Raw genomic sequence first — 20431 nt, forward strand, 5'->3', positions numbered from 1 at the left:
CAACATGCTTGGAAGAAGGCCATTGGAAACCCATCAGGTCCAGGTGCTTTGTCGCCATTAAAATTCTGTATCACATCAAAAATTTCTGCCTCCTCAAATGGTCTATCTATCCAATCAGCATTATCACCGGATATCCTAGGAAATACCAAGACTTCTGGAAAAGGTCGAACAACTTGCTGCTCCGAGTATAAATTCATAAAGAATTGAGTAACACAATCAGCAATCATACCTTGATCAGAAGACAAGGTTCCATCAACCATAAGGCTCTCAATACCGTTATTTCTTCTATTGGAATTAGCCATTCTATGAAAAAATTTTGTACTTGCATCCCCCTCCCTCAAGTGTAGCATCCTAGACTTCTGCCTCCAACTAATCTCGTCTAAGAGAGTAAGCTTTTCAATCTCGGTACGAAGATTAACTTGTTCTAACTTCTCCTCAGCTGTTAAAGGTTGAGTCTCCTCTCTAACATCCAAGTCATTCAATTTGTTCCATAACTGCTGTTTCTTTAAAGTGACATTGTCAAATGATTATGATAATAATCCAAGTAGCTGACCTAAGAAATTAGCAATCAAGCGGTGTTGAGTTGTACCAAAGAAAATTAAGAATGTTCTCGCAAGCATAGTCTTGCTCATGTCTTAAATTGTTCCCACAAAATCAGTTATCTTGTTTTTAAATCAACTTTGACACTTCAAAAAAAGGAAATAAATTTTGCTTGTGACAAACTATTCCCACTTTGCCAGTACTCTACAATTTAAGGTAAAAGCTTTGTGGACAATTTAGGTCAGAGAAAACTAATGCCCTAATAATTTTGAAAAGCATTATAAAAATCAACAATGCCATAAATTTTCATCATGGGACTGATTTCAGTGATTAACTTACCATCAACTTATATAGTTACACAATTAACATCATTCTCGGGAAAGTACTGCAGTTTTTTTTTTTTTGATAGGCAACAAAAAAAAATATTATTAATAATCATAGCCAACCCAAGTACACTAGAAATGTACTAAAGGGGCAAAAATCAAGAACCAAAATTACAAAGATCAAGTAAAATAAGTGCTGCAGATTATAGTTGTTAGCTCTTTCAGTTATAAGACTCTCTACAAAACTTTCTTGGCACAGCATCCTACACTGCAAGCATCCCGTGACAATACCCCTCAGTATAAAGCCTACAAATTTTGGTGAATCTGAAAACTTAGATGTTCCAGAATTTGTCCCAATCTTACTATAACCCACGCNAAAACCCCCCCCCCCCCCCCCCCCCCCAAAAAAAAGAAAAAAGAAAAAAAAGAAACACACATACACCTACATAGATATGCGCGCACACACACTCAGTGATAGTGTAGTTTGAATAAGAGGTCCACATAACATGTGCCACTTGGGACTATATCCCACTGATAGTCAGTTAGCTTTGTTTCTGTTAAGGAGAGTAGTTCCCAAGGGGTCCAGATTACCTCCCATCAATATACATATTGGGACATCATTCTAACTCAAAAGTTTCATCCAATTGGTTAGCACCCAACTATATATAACAACTCTTCAATTTCTTTACTTTTTCTCGATATGGGACTCAACCCTCACACATGCACTCACAATAGATCTCCCCCTCCCGTGTGATCTCTACCACGTCAACCTAGCTTCCCATTGCATGTGAATCTTTCACAAATCCAGAGTGTTACGGATACAAGAGTTGCACCAAGTGCAGCAAGAACCAAATTCACACGAACTGCATCAAAGCCAAGCCACTCATTCAAAATTATACAAGAGTTGCACCAAGTGCAGCAAGAACCAAATTCACACGAACTGCATCAAAGCCAAGCCACTCATTCAAAATTTCAAACGGAAAGTTGAATCATAACTCTAATAACAATTTGTTGGGTTTAGAAGTGTTCCTGGGGTCCACCAAGAGCCCATAGATATATATTGAGGTATCTATCAATATATATTGGGGTACCATTCAAACTCAAAAGCTTAAGCCAAAGGTTTTAGACCCAACTATGTCCATCAACTGCTCACTTTCATTACTTTTTCTCTTGATGTGGAACTCAATCCTCACACTTGCACTAAGAACAGTTGCTGACTTTGGTATGGTTTGTTTTTCCTCTTCCTGCTGTGTACAAGAAAGAAAATAGCACTGCCTAGTCCTATTTGGTTGGGTAGTCTCCACAAGAAGTCACCAAACCAACTTTGTAGTTATCTTTGTTATTTGTAAGAAAGAGCTCATTAGGTGTATTTGGGGTTGGGTTTGCAAATGCTTTGTGCTACTATTGTAGTTATCCTCAATGCCGCCCATGGGTATATGCCTAAAGCTGAACCATGTAAGTCTCTATATCTATGTTCCCTGTGTGGTTGTTTGTTCTATACTTCTATTTCTATTTTTGCATACACCCCCCATAATTGTTCACACACGCATACAGGGAGAGAGAGAGAGAGAGAGAGAGAGAGATCACCAGAAGTCCATAAATATCACAATAATGATAAAATTCTGGCCTCTCAGCCAATCCACCACCCCAACAGCGGATCATATTAAAATTCATATCAGCATGAAACTTGATGTCTGTTTCATAACGTTCCTTTGAAAGACGTAGTAACCCATCTGACAATATCCAATTACCACCACGGATAAAAATAGGCTGTCCATTGACCTTGAACAACCTGTAAAGCAAAAATTTATGGACTACATATCATAATATCAAAATAAAAACCTATGTAAAATATCCTAGAAGGCATATAAAGCAATACCTTCCACCTGTGGTGCTATCAATATGGCTCTCAATTTTTCGGAAGCCAAATAGATGACTCCAAGCATCAGACTCTCCATATCCCTTTACATCAACAGTAATATGAACATTGTACAAGGATTGTTTTCCCATACCATTCGGCCACCATAAGTCAGGCTTGTAGAAGAAAAGCTGCAAATTCATACCATTATCATCTACAACAAAAGTATTGGAGAGCCTACAACTAGATAAAAATGCAACATATTTGAATCTATAATAATCGGATGCTCCAAATGCTCAGTAATCAGAAATTACACATCTCTAGATACCATTTTGGATAATTCCAGGCAGGGATAAGTAACAAGGCTTTTGGGAAATGGTTTCATTTATGCAATTTCCAGGCAGGGATAATTACACATCTCAAGTGCAGTGTGCAATTTTTTAACTTGGGGGTGGAGGGGGTCATTTATGCTTTCACCTCTTTTTAATGGTGATAAATTGCAGATTCTCCCAAAAGTTACGCTTTTGGGAAATGGTGAACTTAATCACTTAAACATAATTCTAAAACTCTCTTTCATGTGTGGGCCTAAACTTCCCCTTAATAAGAGGGAACCCAACACGTGAGATTTTTAACATTTTAAATGGGAGGTAGAGTAAAGCCAAGGATTGAACTCAGAGTCTCCTACTCTGATACCATGTTATATTACTAACTCTCCAAAAGCTTAAACTTTTGGAACAATCAGTAATTTAATACGGTATCAAAATAGGAGGTCCTTAGTTTAATCCATATTTAGGATATGATTTTTAAATGGGAGGTAGAGTGGAGAAGACAAGGATCATATTCAGGACCTTTTGCTATGATACCATGATAAATTACCGATTCTCCCAAAAGTTTAGGCTTTTGTGAAATTGTGAATTTAATCACTTAACCATAATTCTAATTTCTAATAAATGGTAATGTACAATATCAATGAAATGAATTGAGAAGGAAGCTCGTTACCTAAATGTACAATAACACTGTATGATTTTGTAAGATATTGAGATGGGAAAAAAAATCTAACTTCAATAATCGAATCATAAGCAGAATATATGAGTGTCATAGACAGTCTACACAGATTAACAAGGAAAACTGCAGAGGCCAACAATAGTTCAGCTTTAAGACGTGCTCTAGCAAAAATTTGGCAATTGACAGATATGTATGTGTGTGTGTGTGTATAAAACAAGGTTAACCACTATAACTACAGTAAATTCTATACATCAAATAGATAAGACCTAAGAGCATATATAATGGGTAGAATCCAAAAGAATCCTTTAGCTGACAAAAGAAGAACAAGAACTTGAGTAAAAAGGAGAGGGTATGCCAAGTTTCAGAAGCATGAGGAGGAATGTATTAATAAATAGACTTCTATGATAAGTATTATAGGTTGCATAAGATGCTAGAATAAGTCAACAAGTCTTCTTCACCTCAATTGGGAAGAAGGATGTATATAGCTCACATAGCCTAGATCCTAAATGTTAACTCCAAGCCAGTCTAATCTTCTTCTTTTTTTATAAGTTTTCTGGTCTTATCTTGTTTTTTTATTTTCCATATGGGAGGTAGATGTGGTGGATGATTTTTTCCGCCTCTTGGCATCCAATCTACCTCTTGTGACTTACGGTGATCGTATGAGATGGAAGTTGACAAAGAACGAGGATTTTACTATCTGATCATATTATCACAAGTTACATTGTTCTTTTTTCATGGAAAGGTATTTGGAAGGTTAAGGCACCCCGGCATGTCTATTTCTTTGTTTGGACAGCGGCATGGGATAGGATTCTCACAGGAGATAATTTGAGGCTAAAGGGCTTTGACTTCGTTGATTGGTGTATTATGTGTCATTGTTATGGGGAGACAGTAGATCACTTGTTGTTACATTGTGGAAAGGCTTATCGGCTGTGGTGCTTTGTCTATAGAACTTTTGGGATTTCTTGGGTCCCCTCTGGTAGGGTGTCTGATCTTCTTTTTGGCTGGTGGAATTGGTTGGGGAAGCATTCATCTCACATTTGGAATTTAGTTCCATTGTGTTTGATGTGGTGTATTTGGAGGGAATGCAATCGGCGAACATTTGAGGATTTGGATAGATCCGATAACCAAATGTTTGCTCTCTTTTCTGGTTCTCTTTTGATTGGGCTAGGGCCGGGGGACTCACATCTAGTGATTCTCTTCCTTTATTCCTTAGTTCTCTTCTTCTTTGTTCTTAGTGTTTTTCTTCTTTTATGTTTGTGCTTTTCTTTCTTTTCTTGTACATTTGTTTTGCTAGTGCTTCTTTGCATTTAGCAGTTTTTTGAATATACATGTTTCTTACCTATCAAAAACAAAAAAAAAAAATCCAATGTGGCATAGACTTAAAATTGTGCTAAAGATACTATGAATAAAGGAAGTTTTCTCTTAATGGTTGATAACTTCTTAGTAAAACAAGAGTATCTTAAATTTTGAATGGCTTAAGAAAGAGTGGCAAGCTGAAAGAAGACTATTCTAAATAAAATTTGCATAAAAATGAATGCTATCACTGACCTCAGGAAATGTATATTGCACTTGTGATCCAGCAGGGATTGACAAGTGTTGAGTCTGAAGATGCTCTACCAAACAAATGTTTCCCTCAATTCCCGTTGTTACTTGGATATTCAAAGAACACTCAGCAACCCAGGCACTTCTATTTTCTAACTCTATTGTAGCATGCAAATATACCCTCTTGTAATCGTCAAAAATGATGAAACAAGTGGGATCAAATATTTTCACTGGCTGCATCAAATAATAAAGCATCGGTATTTGAATTATCTAATTAAATAAGCATAGAACAATTCACCTGAAGGAACAAAAGCACCATTAAATATTGAAATTCTAACTCAGAAAGAATTGCATAACCAAAATAAAGTTAATAAGGAACTACAGAAGAAATCTACACTACATGTTTCATAACCATGCATATGTACAGCTTATGAGGGTACTATTAATGTTTACACTGCTGCATTCATTTAAAAGTTCCAAATGTCATTAACATGATATTTTATCCATGTCTCTTGCTATGGAAGGAAGTTATGAAATATAGCTCACCCCAGTTATAGATACAGACACCTCATCCCATATGCCAGTGTTCCTATCCCTGTAATCAAGAAATGTTTTTTTTTTTTGATAAGTATAGAAATGTCAAGTCCTTACAAACAGAATTATTTTGCTTTGATATATTCTATGAATATATGGTTCATTCAACTGGCAATGGAACATATGGATAGGTTACAATAGGACGAAAACACATTCTTTAATGCAAAAGACACAATAAGAAGTGAATGTACATGGGATTTCCTTTCCTTTATCATGGGAGGATGCATACAGAAGTTCCAGCATCATGTGACTTTCCCTTTCAAAACCCTTTTTTTAATGAGTAAATAATTCATTAAATAGCAGAGGTGCAACCCATTTGCAAGGGAAGTATGCAAGAGATACAACAACAATTATTAATGAAAATTACAAAGATCAAGCATCTAAATCAGTAATGGAAAACTATTCTGAAGCTGATATCCACTCACTGTATACACTCTATATTATATGTCTATATTTTGTTCTTCCAGGTCAAACTTAGTTAACAAGATTGTGTGTCCCTTAAAATTCCTGACTAGTAAGTCCATCCATACTCGCAGCTAATCTCTAAACTTACCTTCAGCAGTTCACCAGTGCATTAGTCCTTTTTTGTACCAAGACACCCTTACATTTGTTCTCATAATTCCTCTTTTTCACTCAAATGCAGAACTGCCATGAATGAGCTGCATAAACTACATAAGAATGCAATTATCGGAATGGCCAGTTGTGAATGGCTGCCCCCAATTTTTGGTGTGGTGTATATGGAGGGAGAGGAACAATCGGAGTTTTGAGGACACAAAGAGAACCATACCTGATCTCAAATTCATTTTCTTTAGAACTTTGTTTGATTGGATGTCAATTTTGCCTAGTCTGTCTTTATGTTCTGTTATTGATTTGATAGATTCATGTACTCTGTATGATTGATTGTATGGTCTTCTATTGTTTACTCCTTGTATAGTTGGGTAACTCAACGTTTTATATCAATAAGAATTGCATTACTTTTCAAAAAGAACAAAAAACCTACAGAAAAATTATTTATATACTTGTGATCCATTTTCAACCGAATAATTCTCCACTGTATAACTGATCTCTCAATGATTTATCACACTGAAACAATTCACTAAAAATAAGTTTCAAATATCTATAGACAGTTACCTGTCTCATTTTGGTTCTGACAAGAAATTTCAAATAATTTCTTATCAATATGCATCTACTGTCTCTCATTTTCCAACACGAAACTAGAGCTAACAATATCATTATGGAAAAAAATTAACCACAATCATTGGGTCATGCCACGTGGTGTTGTGGATCTTATAGTAAGTTGGCCAGGCAGGAATTGTATACTCAAAACTAAGTTTCTTTGGAGTATGATCCCTCATTGTCTTATGTGGGTCATATGGAGGAAGACGAATACACGTACTTTTGAAGGGGATTAAAGGTTGATTCATGAGTTGAAGCTTTTCTTCCTTCATACTCTGTTAGAATGGGCAAATGCGTCTGGTTTTGTTACCTTCATGTCTCTACCTGACATGCTTGATTTTTGTACCTTCATTGCTGTTTAAATTTTTTCTTTGTTGTCTCTTAACACACTGCCTGTGTGCCCGTTTCTTTTTTGTTTTTCTTTTCGTCCTTTTTCAATTTCAATGAAGTTTATTACTAATCAAAAAAAAAAAAAAAAAAAAAACCACAATCAAAGGTAACAAACATAGTCACCTTATAGGAGCCATCCAATCCCAACCCTGAACATATTGTGTGGCAACATCTTTTCCAATCTACCATGAAAACACATTATTGTTAGATTGCATGTCTTCCAAGCATGTCAAAATTTAGATTTTTACTTCATCAGTCCACTCGCATGGGATCCAAATCATAAGTGTAATTCTAAAATTAAATAATCTATAAATTAAATAGGTTTTGGATTTAGCTATAAACCTCATGGTCACCACCTTGCCCTCCCTTAGGGGAATTCTCCCAGGATGATCTGGTGGATGAACAAGAACAGCAAGCAAGTTTTGACCATCAGGATGCAAAATATCAGTGACATCAGAAGAATGCCTCCGAAACATCCCCTTTGGCATGACCTTTTTGTGCCCATTTAAATATACTTCTGCAGAATAATTGATTCCACGAAAATTCAGATCCAGGGCTGATTTCCTGACTGCAAAAGGACAAGCAATTAGACCCTTTTCTCTTTTTTCTTTTTCTTTTTTGCGTGTGTGTTCCCACCGGGGGGGGGGGGGGGGGGTAAAATTTGACACTGATAAGTAGAAAGGCTTAGGAACTGCCAGATTCAAGACAAGTTTAATAAATTTCAACACAATTTGAAATGTTAAAACCAGATAACAATTTCCAGAATTTTTTCTTTTTTTTTCTTTTACTTTTTTTTACTTGGTAGGGTACTCATGTACCCAAGGGGATTTGAAACCCCAACCTCTCTCACCACCATACTTATGCGTGTTGGAGGTGCCATTTGGCCCAAATGGCATTGGCAATTTCCAGAAAAATAAAAAATTTCAGACCATCTTTTGGTTAAAATCTGACCCAATAACACTGACCAGCTACCCAAGTACTGACAAATTACAAGAAAATAGTTCACAAAAGGTTGGCAGGAAGAGGCACTGTCAAGTTGAATTTATAAGGAATGCAACCAAAGGAAATCTTACAGTTTCAAAAAAATTTACATGAAAATCATTTCAATAAGTATAAAATCTCAAGAACATATTTCATGTTAGTAAATTGCATACCAGCTTACTCTGAAAAGTTGTAAAAAACCAGAATGTGTAATACTCTCTCCCAGAATCAGCAATATCTACAATTGTCTCATTTTGCAGCCCATAGAAAGGATCAGGAACGACTTTGTTCTCCACCAAAGTTGCCAAAACACTGTTAATCAAATCACCGTTAGCCTTGACTGATTTAAAAATACAACTTTCATTTTCTTTTTCTGCCCCCAATGTCTCCCAACAGCTATAACATAATCGCAAGTATATATAGATACAACACTTGCCAACCTTTGTTTCAATGAACAATAGTGAATGTTATTGAAAAATAATTTCTATAAGTATGATCAACAGAGGCATAAGTAGTGGATGTTATAGAACAAAAAATTTACAATTATAATTAATAGAGCCATAAATAAACAATAGACCAGCAGGGAGTGCAAGTAAAATATGACCTCCTAATTCCAAAGTAAATGTTTATGAGGTAACTTGAGCAGCTATATCCCATGCTCAACACAGCAAACAGAAGAATAGTACACTGGTCTTCTAATTGTAAAGCAATATGCAACCCTTCACATCTCAAAAATTACCACCATACATTTCATGTTGTGGGTAACCAAACACAAATGACAAAACTAAATAAGTGTAACCAATTCAACCCATTATTTACTTTTTTGTTTCTATTGGCGAGATTTACATAATTTCATGAATTTTAGTGAAATACAAGACCAAATTTTTGCAAATACAACCATCACTAGAATCCATCACTGTAAAATTTATGCCAAATATGGTACAAAAGAACTCCATAAAAAAAAATTTTAAAAAAAAAAAAATTTACTCAAATACACAAATTTGAGGCCTAAATCTCATTCAAATTCTTCATATAATTTAATCTGACAAGCACACAAGACTACATTGATACACACGGCTTCACATTTCAAAAATTCTAACAATACATTTGGTTCCTACCCTAGCCAACACATTTTTTTACTTCATCAAAAATTGTGATGAGTAGGGTAGAAACCAAAATGTATTGTTAGAAGTTTTGAAATGTCAAGCTGAAATGCATTCTTCCTACCCTACCCAACACAGCTTACAATATCCAATAAGTTTAACCAATCCAACCCATTACTTACATCTTGGTTCTTATATGTAAGATTTAAATAATTCCATGCATTTCAATGAAACAGTATACATGTAGGATTGGGCTCAATTCCTTTAACATAAGTCACACCACTTAAATAACTTATTTATCATGCACACCAAATTCATAACAATCAGGTGTCATTTAATATCCAATCCATAAACCCATCCATTTACTAATATACGTCACAAAGACCCCTTAAATAACTAAATCTATGAAGAATTTACAAAAGAAACAATTTTTTTTAATTTTTTGTCATCTTGATATTTGATGAGCATGACACTTAGAAGTACAGATAACCCAATACCCGGGTTTGACAAAATACTCTACCAATAAAAGGATATTAGGTTTTGTAAGTTGTAAGAATAATTAAAATTTGGCATAGAGAATCAAACATTTTAACCTGGCGATGCTTGCAAAGCTAGGTTGGATGGTGGCTTCAAACAAAGATAGCCTTTATGTTAAGGTGCTACTGGGTAAATACTCCCATAACTCAGATTGGCCAAAGGGAGGCAAACAAAGAAGGGCCTTGCGGATATGGAAGGAGATAGAAAGCACAAGAGATATTATTCATAACAGGGCTTGTTATATGGTAGGTGATGTTTTAAGCATCAATGTGTGGGAGGATCCATGGATCCCATGAATTGAGAATTTTAAGCCAAAACCTACAGATGGTGATGTTCCTAAAATAACCATGGTGGTGTCAAATCTTTCTGGAACGAACGGACAGTGATGGAATGAAGGGCTAATCTCAAGATTGTTTGAAGATAAAGCATGTGATGTCATATGGAAAATTCCTAGGAGATTTCCCAAGCCTGACAAAATGATTTAGCTAGCTATGTGATAGGACCAGGGAGGGGAGTGATAGGATGAGATGGAAGGTAAAGAGTAATGGGGAGTTCACTGTGCAATCATTTTATGAGACTTTACAAGGGTCACCTCCTATGCCTTTACCTTGGAAAGCCATGTGCAGGTCCAAGACTCTTATGGCTTGTTTGGAAGTTTAGAGAGGGAGGAGAGTAGAGGGGAGCAGAGGGAAGGGGAGTAGTGGGGAGGAGAGTAGAGGAGAATGATTCACCTCCACCTTATTTGGATGTTTTTAAAATTAGTAAGGGGGAAGGAAGTAATTAGCCATTCTCCTTGTGTAATTTTGTTAATATAATAAGGGTAAATTAGGTAATTTACTTGGTCAATAGTTTATGTACTCTACTCCCCCTTCAAATCTCTCCAATTTGGGGGAATTAAAATTGGGGGGTTAGAAGGAGTCCAAACCCCTCCAAACTCCTTCAAACCCCTCCCCCTCATTCTTTAAAAAACTTCCAAACAAGGTAATTGCATTATTCTCCCTCCCTCTACTCTACTCCCCCTCCTTTTTTAAACATCCAAACATGCCATTAGGAGAGTTTCCTTTTTTGCATGGACGGCTGTTTTGGAAGCTCAAAATTCACAAGAAATTGAAAATGTTAATGTGGAGAGCGACTGTGGAGGTATTACCAATGTGGCACAACTTGACACGCTTTTTGGAACTTGAAAACATTACTTGTCCTCTATGCAATTAGCTCAGGCTGGAATTTTATAGTTGACAACTTTCAGACTGAAAATTTAAGTTGACCCTTCTAAAGAACCATTTGATGCATGTATCCCAGGAGAAGATTTCACCTTGTTCACAGCAGTATCAATGGACTTCATATGGAAGCTGCATAACAGAGTGATCTAATGAAGAATGAATCCACCTGAGAGATATTCCTCATAAAGTGAAGAAGCTATGGGAAACCTATTTAAAAGTATGTGAAGAGAAACAAGGTCATAACATACCCCACCACGAAAGAAATGGTGCAAGCGAAGAACTGGATTCTATAAACTCAAAAGTGATGCTGCGTAGGGGAATGACAGGGCATGCTTAGCTGTGATTATTCAAAATTGGAATGGGCAAGTGTTAAAAGTTATGGTGAAGCAAATAAAAATGTGTAAACCGAAAGTGGCAGAGGCAGAAACAATTAGATGGGCAACCCAATTAGCTAAGCAAGAAAATCTCAACAAGGTTATAATTGAAAGCGATGCCAAATTATGCATAGATCCTACAAACAAATTTAAGGCCTAAGCGGGAGTCAGAACCTATCGTTGAAGATGTGAGAGAGCAATCTGTATGCCTGGGAATGTGAGATTAGCTGGGTTCAAAAATAAGGCAACAACGTAGTGCCTGCTTTTGCAAATTGGGCTCTAAAGACAAAGGCTTTTAGTATTATCCTCTGTAATAGCTTTCCACCTATTTTGTTAAATATCCTCTGCGTAACATCAACTCTCGTATTTAGTTTTCGGTGCAATGATAGTTTCAAATTAGCCAAAAAAAAAAGAACAAAAACAACAATTAAAAGTTGCACCAAGTATAACTTGAACCCAATATATATACAAATACCAAACCCCAATTATTTGATTTGATAAACCAATGGCACTCAAACTAATGACAAATACAGTGATACAAAACTCCAAGAAACCAGTTTTTGCGCGCGCGCGCACACACACACAAACCCATATATAAAATCTGCGGCCACTGAGTTCCTACCAAAATTGTTAATGGCCCATGTTTATTTACAATGTTGATGACTTGGCAAAATCCAATCCATTCATTTCAATTCAAATGGAACTAATAAACAAGATTTAGGCACTCGATCCCAATGCAACGGCCCAAGAAAAAAAGAGCGCTAGACACATCTGCGCTATACCCCAAAAGAACTAGAATTAAGCCTCATTGTGGCAACTAATAACAGGACATATATGCCCGATGTGAGATTCGCCACACTCAAATCAATATCGAATCAATTTTGGGAGCATCACACACAAAATGCTGAGACCTAAACATTCCAATTTTTTTTTTTATTAATAATAGTTTCTAAGAGTGACTCATACTTATTTGGATCCCAAAAAAATAAATAAAATTAAAGGAAAATACGATTGAAGAGAGAGTGAGTGAGAGAATTTACGTTCCGGGAACGACGGCGTTTAACCAAGGGGAGGTGGGGCCGGAGGGAGGGTGAGTCGTGGTGAGCTGGGTCCCACTCAGGCTAACCTCCGTGGACCTCGCCGCAAGCCACCCCGAGTCGAGCCGAGTCTTCCCTATACTCGCCATTGCGTTCCGTACCGAGTCTGGACTCGCTCAGAAATGAGAGAGAGAGAGAGTTCTCAATGTGTTATTAGTCCTTTTGAGTCTTTTTGTATTGTCGGTGCGTTAGTTTGAGAGAGAAGTGTACGGGTAGGGTATTTTTGGTATTTTGAAAGTTTTGGGTGGGGCCGGGTCCTGATTGCCCCACGCGGACTGTCTGCATTTGTTACGTGAGTTTCTGTTTAAAAGTTAAAACTCGTACTGTATTAAATATTGGTCCAACATTTTTTACCGGCAAGGATTTTGTCGCAAATTAAGCTACAGTAATTTGTAAGTTTAGTTAACTAAACCGGTAAAGTTTATAACAATTGAATAAAAGATCTATAGTTTAATATTGTCTATACCAAAAATTAATTAGTGTCTTAAAATACACACGACAGTAATTCTTGCAAAAATGCACATGTGTCAATGCCTCAAATAGACACCTATCTAGACTTATATTTAAATAAAAATTTATTTATCAAAATTGAATTTTTCACCAAATTACCACTTGACACGTGTGTATTTTACAGGAGTTACTGCAAATCCTTGCCCTCATTCTTATATTTGAGTAGTAGTTAATTTGATCTATGTTATTTTTAAATTTTCGTTAATTTGGTTCTTATCATTAAATAACAAATTTACTTGCACAACTAAACACAAAAAATACAAATTAATTTACCAATTTCCAACTCTAACAAACACAAATTTCAACTTAGCAGTCAACAATTAAAATAAAGTCAGATTTGGATTTAGAATGATTGTAAATTGATAATAATATGGATCAAAGTAACTACAAGTTGGAAGAAAAGAAAATTGAATTAGACTATTATTAAAATACCGTGATCAAATTGACTGTTAACAAAATGTAAGTACCAAATTGCTAATAACCCATGACCCTAAATTGTAGCATCAAAATAATATTTTTAACTGAAAACAACTATATTTCAAATTTACCATGTCAATGTTTGAACACATTTAGGTCCAAACAGTGTCGTTTTATGACTTCCTAACAGTGCTGGTCACGCCACGTGGGATGTGTCCATTTGTATGAAGGTGGAGATAAGAGCACTCGCAGCAGTGGAGCTAAATAGCTATATAGCTATTTTAGCTCCACCAAAACACACAAAACTACACTACAACAGTGGAGGTATAAGGAACAAATTTTAGCTTCTTGCTACAGTGCACATTTATTTATAAATGTGTACTGTAGCAAGAAGCTAAAAATAATAATAATATTTTATTACAGTTCTCATTAAAATAACATTTATTTTTTTTCTCTTTCCGTTTCACAGCTCATCTCTCTCTCTCGTTACTTCCCTCTCTGCTCTCTCAGACCAAAGCTCCTCTCTCTCATCTCACACTCACAGCTCTCATTTATTGTTATGTTGAATGTCTGATCAAATCTGTTGGATTCTCACAATAATTTCAAGCTTGTGTTAAAGCGGTTTTTTATTTTTATTTATTTTTTGGTTAACAAGTAACCCAACCAGACTACTTAAATTACATTTTAATATTCTTTTGAAATTTTTTTTTTTTTTTTTTGTTTGTCTTGATAATTTTGTAGATGAAAATTAGGAATATTTATCAAATATAGCATTAGAAAGTTCATAAGCACAACAAAATCCAACTATTTTTACAACACCGTGTTTATTATTGTTTTATTAAATAATATTATGTTTACAATATTTTTACAAATAATTTACAATGAATCTTAGGTAATAAGTTGTTATTGATTCTAATATGAACTCGCCCTAAGAGGGGTGGCCCAGTTGGATGAGATCCCGCGTGCATGCATGAGGTCCATCGTTTGAGTCGTGGCGGGTACTGTGTGGGAGGTGGGTTCCTAGCATGCATTGCGCCTCATCTGCTGGCTTTCTTGGGGTGCTAGGGTGAGGTCTGTGGCACCTCGGCCACAGTAGCTATGACTCAATCCAACATTCCCTAGCGGTGGGTGCCCCTATTAGGTCACGCCCTGGGGGGTTAGCCACATATGGTCGCCCCCGCCCCCACTTTTCTGTTCATCAAAAAAAAGATTCTAATATGTGTTGATGTTCATGGTAAATCAAGTTCGAAGAAACCAAAGGAGGATGACAATGGCTGACTTACACACAGTGGGCGCAAGGTTGAAGATGCACTTCAAATGACCACTGCAACGCACCGTTTCATTTAGCATTACTTGTGGACTGAAGCTGTTACAACTGGCGCCAAAATGCAGTTAAAATTCTGTTATGAATTCTGTTATAAGTTCCACAAATTGTGGAATGATAGTTAGGTAGTTAGTTAGACTCAATGACTTATAAATACTCTTGTATACACAAATTATTCATTCAATACAAAATATACAGATTCTCTCTTTTGTCAAATCTCTCTCTCTCGTTCTTGATCTTTCTCTCATTTTCTTTCCTTTTCTGTCAGTCTTTTCTTATCTCACAAACAGAGCTTACCTTACTCAAATTCTAGATTCTTGTTACTGTGACTGTGTTACACAATTAAACACAGAATTCTTCAATATGAACTCACCAATAACATCATTTTTTTTACCTTTCAATAACAATTTACTATCTAAGATTTGTTATAAAAAATAGCAATAATCTTTCTATTTTATTACATTTTATCTTGACTTATCGCGGATTGATACATCAGTTTGTTGAGAAAATGTTGTAAGATTTTGTTAGATTGAAAACTTATGTACCAATGACTCAACTGATTATTACATATATATTTGATTTGCAAGGTTAATTTGTCCTTCAATTTTCAAAATTGGACATTATTTTTTTAACTACTGGTAATAACTAATGAGTACTTCATCTCCTATTCTTTAGAATTTTCATTAAATTTGACAAAAATATCAACAAAAAAAAAAATCGTGTATATATATATATATAAATACAGTGTGTATTAGAAATTTAAATTTTCGTTAAGTTTGACTAAAGTTATAACAATATATAATAATTAAAGAGTGGCCATTACTATGTTTTGAAGTGCACGGTGCATTGCCAGTTGCATTTACACTATAAACTTTCCGTAGGCCATTGATGTTACCTTAATTAGGCTCTCAAACCCAACACAAATTAAATTCAATCACATGGTTATATTAATTAATGCAATATAAATTGTGTTATGTTTCTCAAGAACAATTAAATTTAACTAAATATTTTTATTTTTATTTTAGGTCAATACAACCTCATGATTAAATTTATTAATGAAATTGTACCCAAAATTTGCTCAAGCATTAATTGCCAAATATTTATTTGTGTCCCCAGAGAGTACGAGACACCCAATTACAAGAGCCATATAGGTGATGCATTAACTCCATGCCCATCGTGGGATTGATTGATCAGGATTCAGGTCACCAAAAGCTTTATAGAAAATCAATAAAATCCATTCATTGATTTACCAAAAATGAAAGGACAATATACGAGTCCCCAGAACCATGGTGTAATGTCCTATTCCTCTTAGCCTATTCAACAAGTCTCACAAACTTGGTGGTCCAAAGCTTTGATCTTTTTTCAAACTGGAACTGGAAGCCTCCAATATTACAAGAATGTTATACCAAACCCCTCTAATAGTGTTACTTTTTGTTATTCATGGACAAACTTATGGGTTAAATATACTACTTTTCTTTCTTTCTTGAAAGCATTCGAGATTCACATTGGTCTTCTTTGTACGTAATAATGATCTACATTACTTTTGCATTGATTGATCAAAAAAGACATAGCATAGGGTGTGATCATCATCAATGCATTTTTTTTTTTTATAGGATCATCATCATCATCATCATCATCAATGCATTTGGTGGGATAATGGAGCAAAAGTCAAATTAATAGTCATAAGAGAACCACTACCCATTGAAGAAAAGGGTGTGAAATCTTTCACCCCCTTTTAATTAAGACAGAAGTGTGGAACCTAACTTAATAAAGGGCATTTGAAGTAGTCAAATTTACTTAGAAAGAAATATAGATCAATGACTGTTTCTCTGTGAATATTATTTCGTCCCCTAGCTTCCAATAGGAGATAGGAGTAAGCAAACCATAAATACTAGTACAATATGTTGTTTTCATATCCATATCTATTCCATGGAGGTTTTAGAATGTGTTTACTGTTTAGGTCACACTATTTAAATAGATCCGTTTTGTTTAAAAAATACAATTGCATAAAAATAATGTCCATTCTATTCCTTTATTTGAGAGTATAGTAAGAATTAATGAAATATATATATATATATATATATATTAATAGGCAAAGTTCATAAAAAGTTCAATTAGAATGTGAAATTAGAATCCAATTTTGCGTCATGTGTCTAAATTTATATGGGGACCATACCATAATTATCCACTTAAGTTTGTGCCATGTATTTACTTAAGTTTTTTAATCTTTGTGTCAAGTGAGTTAATGAGTGCAAAATACTAAGAATTTAATATTGATGAACTATGAAATTAAATATAAAAAAAAAAAAAAAAAAAAAAAGATAATAAGTAGTATTAAATTTAGGTAAGAATTTTAATATGTGACTAATTACGTTTATTTATTTTTAAATTATTTAACTAATTATTTATATTTTTATGATAAAAAAATATGTTTAATTTTAAATGTATCTATACGTATGCATGTCTTACATGCTTTTTTTTTTTTAATAATTTGATTAATTATTCATATTTTTATAATAAAAATTGTGTTTAATTTTAAATGCATCTATGCATTTGTATGGGCTACACGCTAGTAGTTGTAATTGAACTTGCATTATATTATATTTAAGTATCATGCTAACAAGTGCCTTAGGGCATTGGTTAAGAATTTATTTAAGAAAGTTTTGACACCACTTTTTATGGGAAATGAAAAAAACTGTCAAAATATTAATTGTTTTTTTTTTCTTTTCCTATAAAAACTTTATTTAAATAGATTATTAACCAATGCCCTAAGGACATTCGTTAGTATTTTCTATATTTAAAGCTCTTTTATAAGCACTACAAAAAATCATAAAAATTCACATTCCTACACCTTACTTCAATTTGAGATGATTTACTTCACACTGTTTAATTTCGAAATGATGCACTTTGATTCAATTCAATTGAAGTAGATTGGTAACTTTAAGCAAGTAATTTGTAACTTGGTCAATTAGGATTTTTCATTCTCATTTGAAACTAGCACATTTCACAAAAAGTCCTATTAAATTAGCTATTTTTGAACCCCAATCCCTAATATGCACTTTGAGCCAGCAACAAAAATATTGAGAATTCATCTCAAGGAACCTGAAAAGGAAATTAAGGGACCAATGCTAATGTAAAAACTGATTCCTAACCAAACAATTGCAAAATATGTAATGAAAGTGTAAGAAAAAAGAATTACAATACATTTTGCTTTTTATTAGACAAAAGTAGACCCTAATCAAAACAAAATTGCAAGGAAAAGGCAATTATTTTTTAGATTGGTAAATAGTGGAGGAGACAGGGCTAGCCCTAGGCCTAGGCCACTGCCTAGGGCCCCCTACTAGATGAAGGTCCCAAATTTTGGAGGAAATATTGATATATTTTAAATAAATAAATAAAAAGATATCGAAAAAAATTTAATTTTATATTTTTCTTCTACTTTTAAGAAGTCCCAAATAATTGAGTAATGTTAGAGGTAATACAACTTCAAATACATAGGTCTTACAAATAAAGTAATACTACAGTTACAAACTATTTTACAACATTTTTACAAATTATTGTTATAGCTAACTTTTTACTGATTCTCATCTAGACTCACCGATACCATCATTTATTTATTTGTCTATAATCATTTACCACATCATCAGTTTGTAAAAGTTTTTGTAAAATAATTTGTATCTTTAGCATTTTCCCTTACACATATATGTTTCACTAATCACAATAAATAATTCAGATAAGAAAATGTTAGAAATATTATTAATTTTACTTGAAAACTTTACAAATTGATGTGATAGTTAATATAATATGTGAATATCAATAACATATTAAATGCATTCTTGAATTATTTTTTGTGATTAGTGATACATCTTTGTAAGTCTAATGTTATAAAATTTATAATATCCATAATATCATTCATTCAAATGTTTGTTTATTATCTTCTTAAGGTGTCATTAATTGCATTCATTTTTACATTGTTTGAAAGTTTTTTTAGTAAAATTTGTTATAAAATGAAAGGAATAGATTTTTGTTATAAAAAAAATTATGATATTAAATACTAGTTAAATATTATTTAAGTAATAACAAAAATGCTCCATTTAATTATATCGGCTTAGGCCTCTAAATTTGTTGGGCCGCCATTGGGAGGAGGGAATGGAGTTTGAAGAACTGATGATCATGGAATATCACAACAAATACCATTAGAGCACTAGCATCAGACACACCAAACACAAAAAATCACCTTCCTAAGATGTATCAAATGCTTGCTACAACAGCATCCTAATAGTAGCAGCAATGAGCAAGAATACTATTAATATTTTGGGTATTTTTTTTATTCATACTTGTTCTCTCTCTTATGTCATTTATGTGATGGTTGGGCATTACTCAAACTTTCTCTCTCTTATATGATTGTGGGGACTTGGGAACTATAAAAAAAAAAAAAAAGGATAAAAAGAAATAAAGAATAATAAAAAATAAAATTTAAATAAAGTGATAAGAGAATAGAAAATGTGATGCGAAGAATATAATAAAATGGTGTATTAAAATAGATAAAGTAAGTTTTTAATGTGTACTAATTTTTTTTAGTGCACTTAATAGTAAGTAGTACCCCCTAAAAAAAAAAAAAAAATAGTAAGTAGTAAGTATATAGCCTAATACTGAACAAAGAAATGTAGGAAAAAAAAAAGCATTTTCATTTTTTAGGAGAATCGATTTTATTAGATTTGTTGATTTTTTTTTTTTTTTTTTTAAGAATCATTTTAGACATTTTTTTTTTTATATAGAATTTCAACATATAACATCCGCTTTTTGATGATTTTGTTTTTTATTATCAAACTAAGACACTAATAAATTTTTAGTTTATACAGGAATTAAATCTCAAATTTCTTATTTAACCATAAGATACAAAACACAGCACAACCGGTACGGACTAAATTACTAGATTCTCCCTGATGGACAAGCTAAGAGCATCCACAATGGCTCATGTCATCCTATTCTATTTTACCGTCTTAAAAACCACTTTATCAATTATACAATACTATTTTACAATACACCAGCATCCCAACTTTTATTTTACTATACTACACTTAAAAATAATATAAAAATATTTCTCTCTTCTCTCTCTAATCTCTATTTCTCTTCCTCTGTCAACCACCCACCACCACCACCACCACCGTCCAGCTTCTCAGTCACACCGCCCACCTCCGTTGAGCAAAATCCAGCCAAATCAAAATCAAAATCCAAACCCATATGTTCTCACCAAACCTAAACCCATATATTCTCACCGACAACGATGGCGAGAAAGAGAGGGTCGCCCGTTGTTGTCTCTATTCATCCCAAACCCATCTGTTCTCACAAACTCTTCCTCATCATCATCATCATCAAACCCATCGGAACAAATCCCCCAACCCATCAGAAAAAATCACAACTAACAAACCTAAATCCA

General features: G+C 34.0%; 1 protein-coding gene across 1 annotated transcript; it reads right to left on the minus strand.

Annotated features, from left to right (window-relative positions):
• Window positions 1-1299: 1299 nt before the first annotated feature.
• LOC112037497 (mannosylglycoprotein endo-beta-mannosidase) lies at window positions 1300-12905 on the minus strand. Its single transcript, XM_065776272.1, is given in 10 exon segments — window positions 1300-2655; window positions 2743-2912; window positions 5275-5502; window positions 5815-5863; window positions 7552-7610; window positions 7771-7799; window positions 7802-7984; window positions 7987-7996; window positions 8583-8721; window positions 12684-12905. Coding segments are annotated over 10 exon segments (1296 nt in total). The 5' UTR covers window positions 12830-12905; the 3' UTR covers window positions 1300-2372.
• Between the last annotated feature and the right edge of the window lie 7526 nt (window positions 12906-20431).

The sequence above is a fragment of the Quercus suber genome, unplaced genomic scaffold, assembly GCF_002906115.3.
Source record: "Quercus suber isolate HL8 unplaced genomic scaffold, Cork oak 2.0 scaffold_131, whole genome shotgun sequence".
NCBI classification, from domain to species: domain Eukaryota; kingdom Viridiplantae; phylum Streptophyta; class Magnoliopsida; order Fagales; family Fagaceae; genus Quercus; species Quercus suber.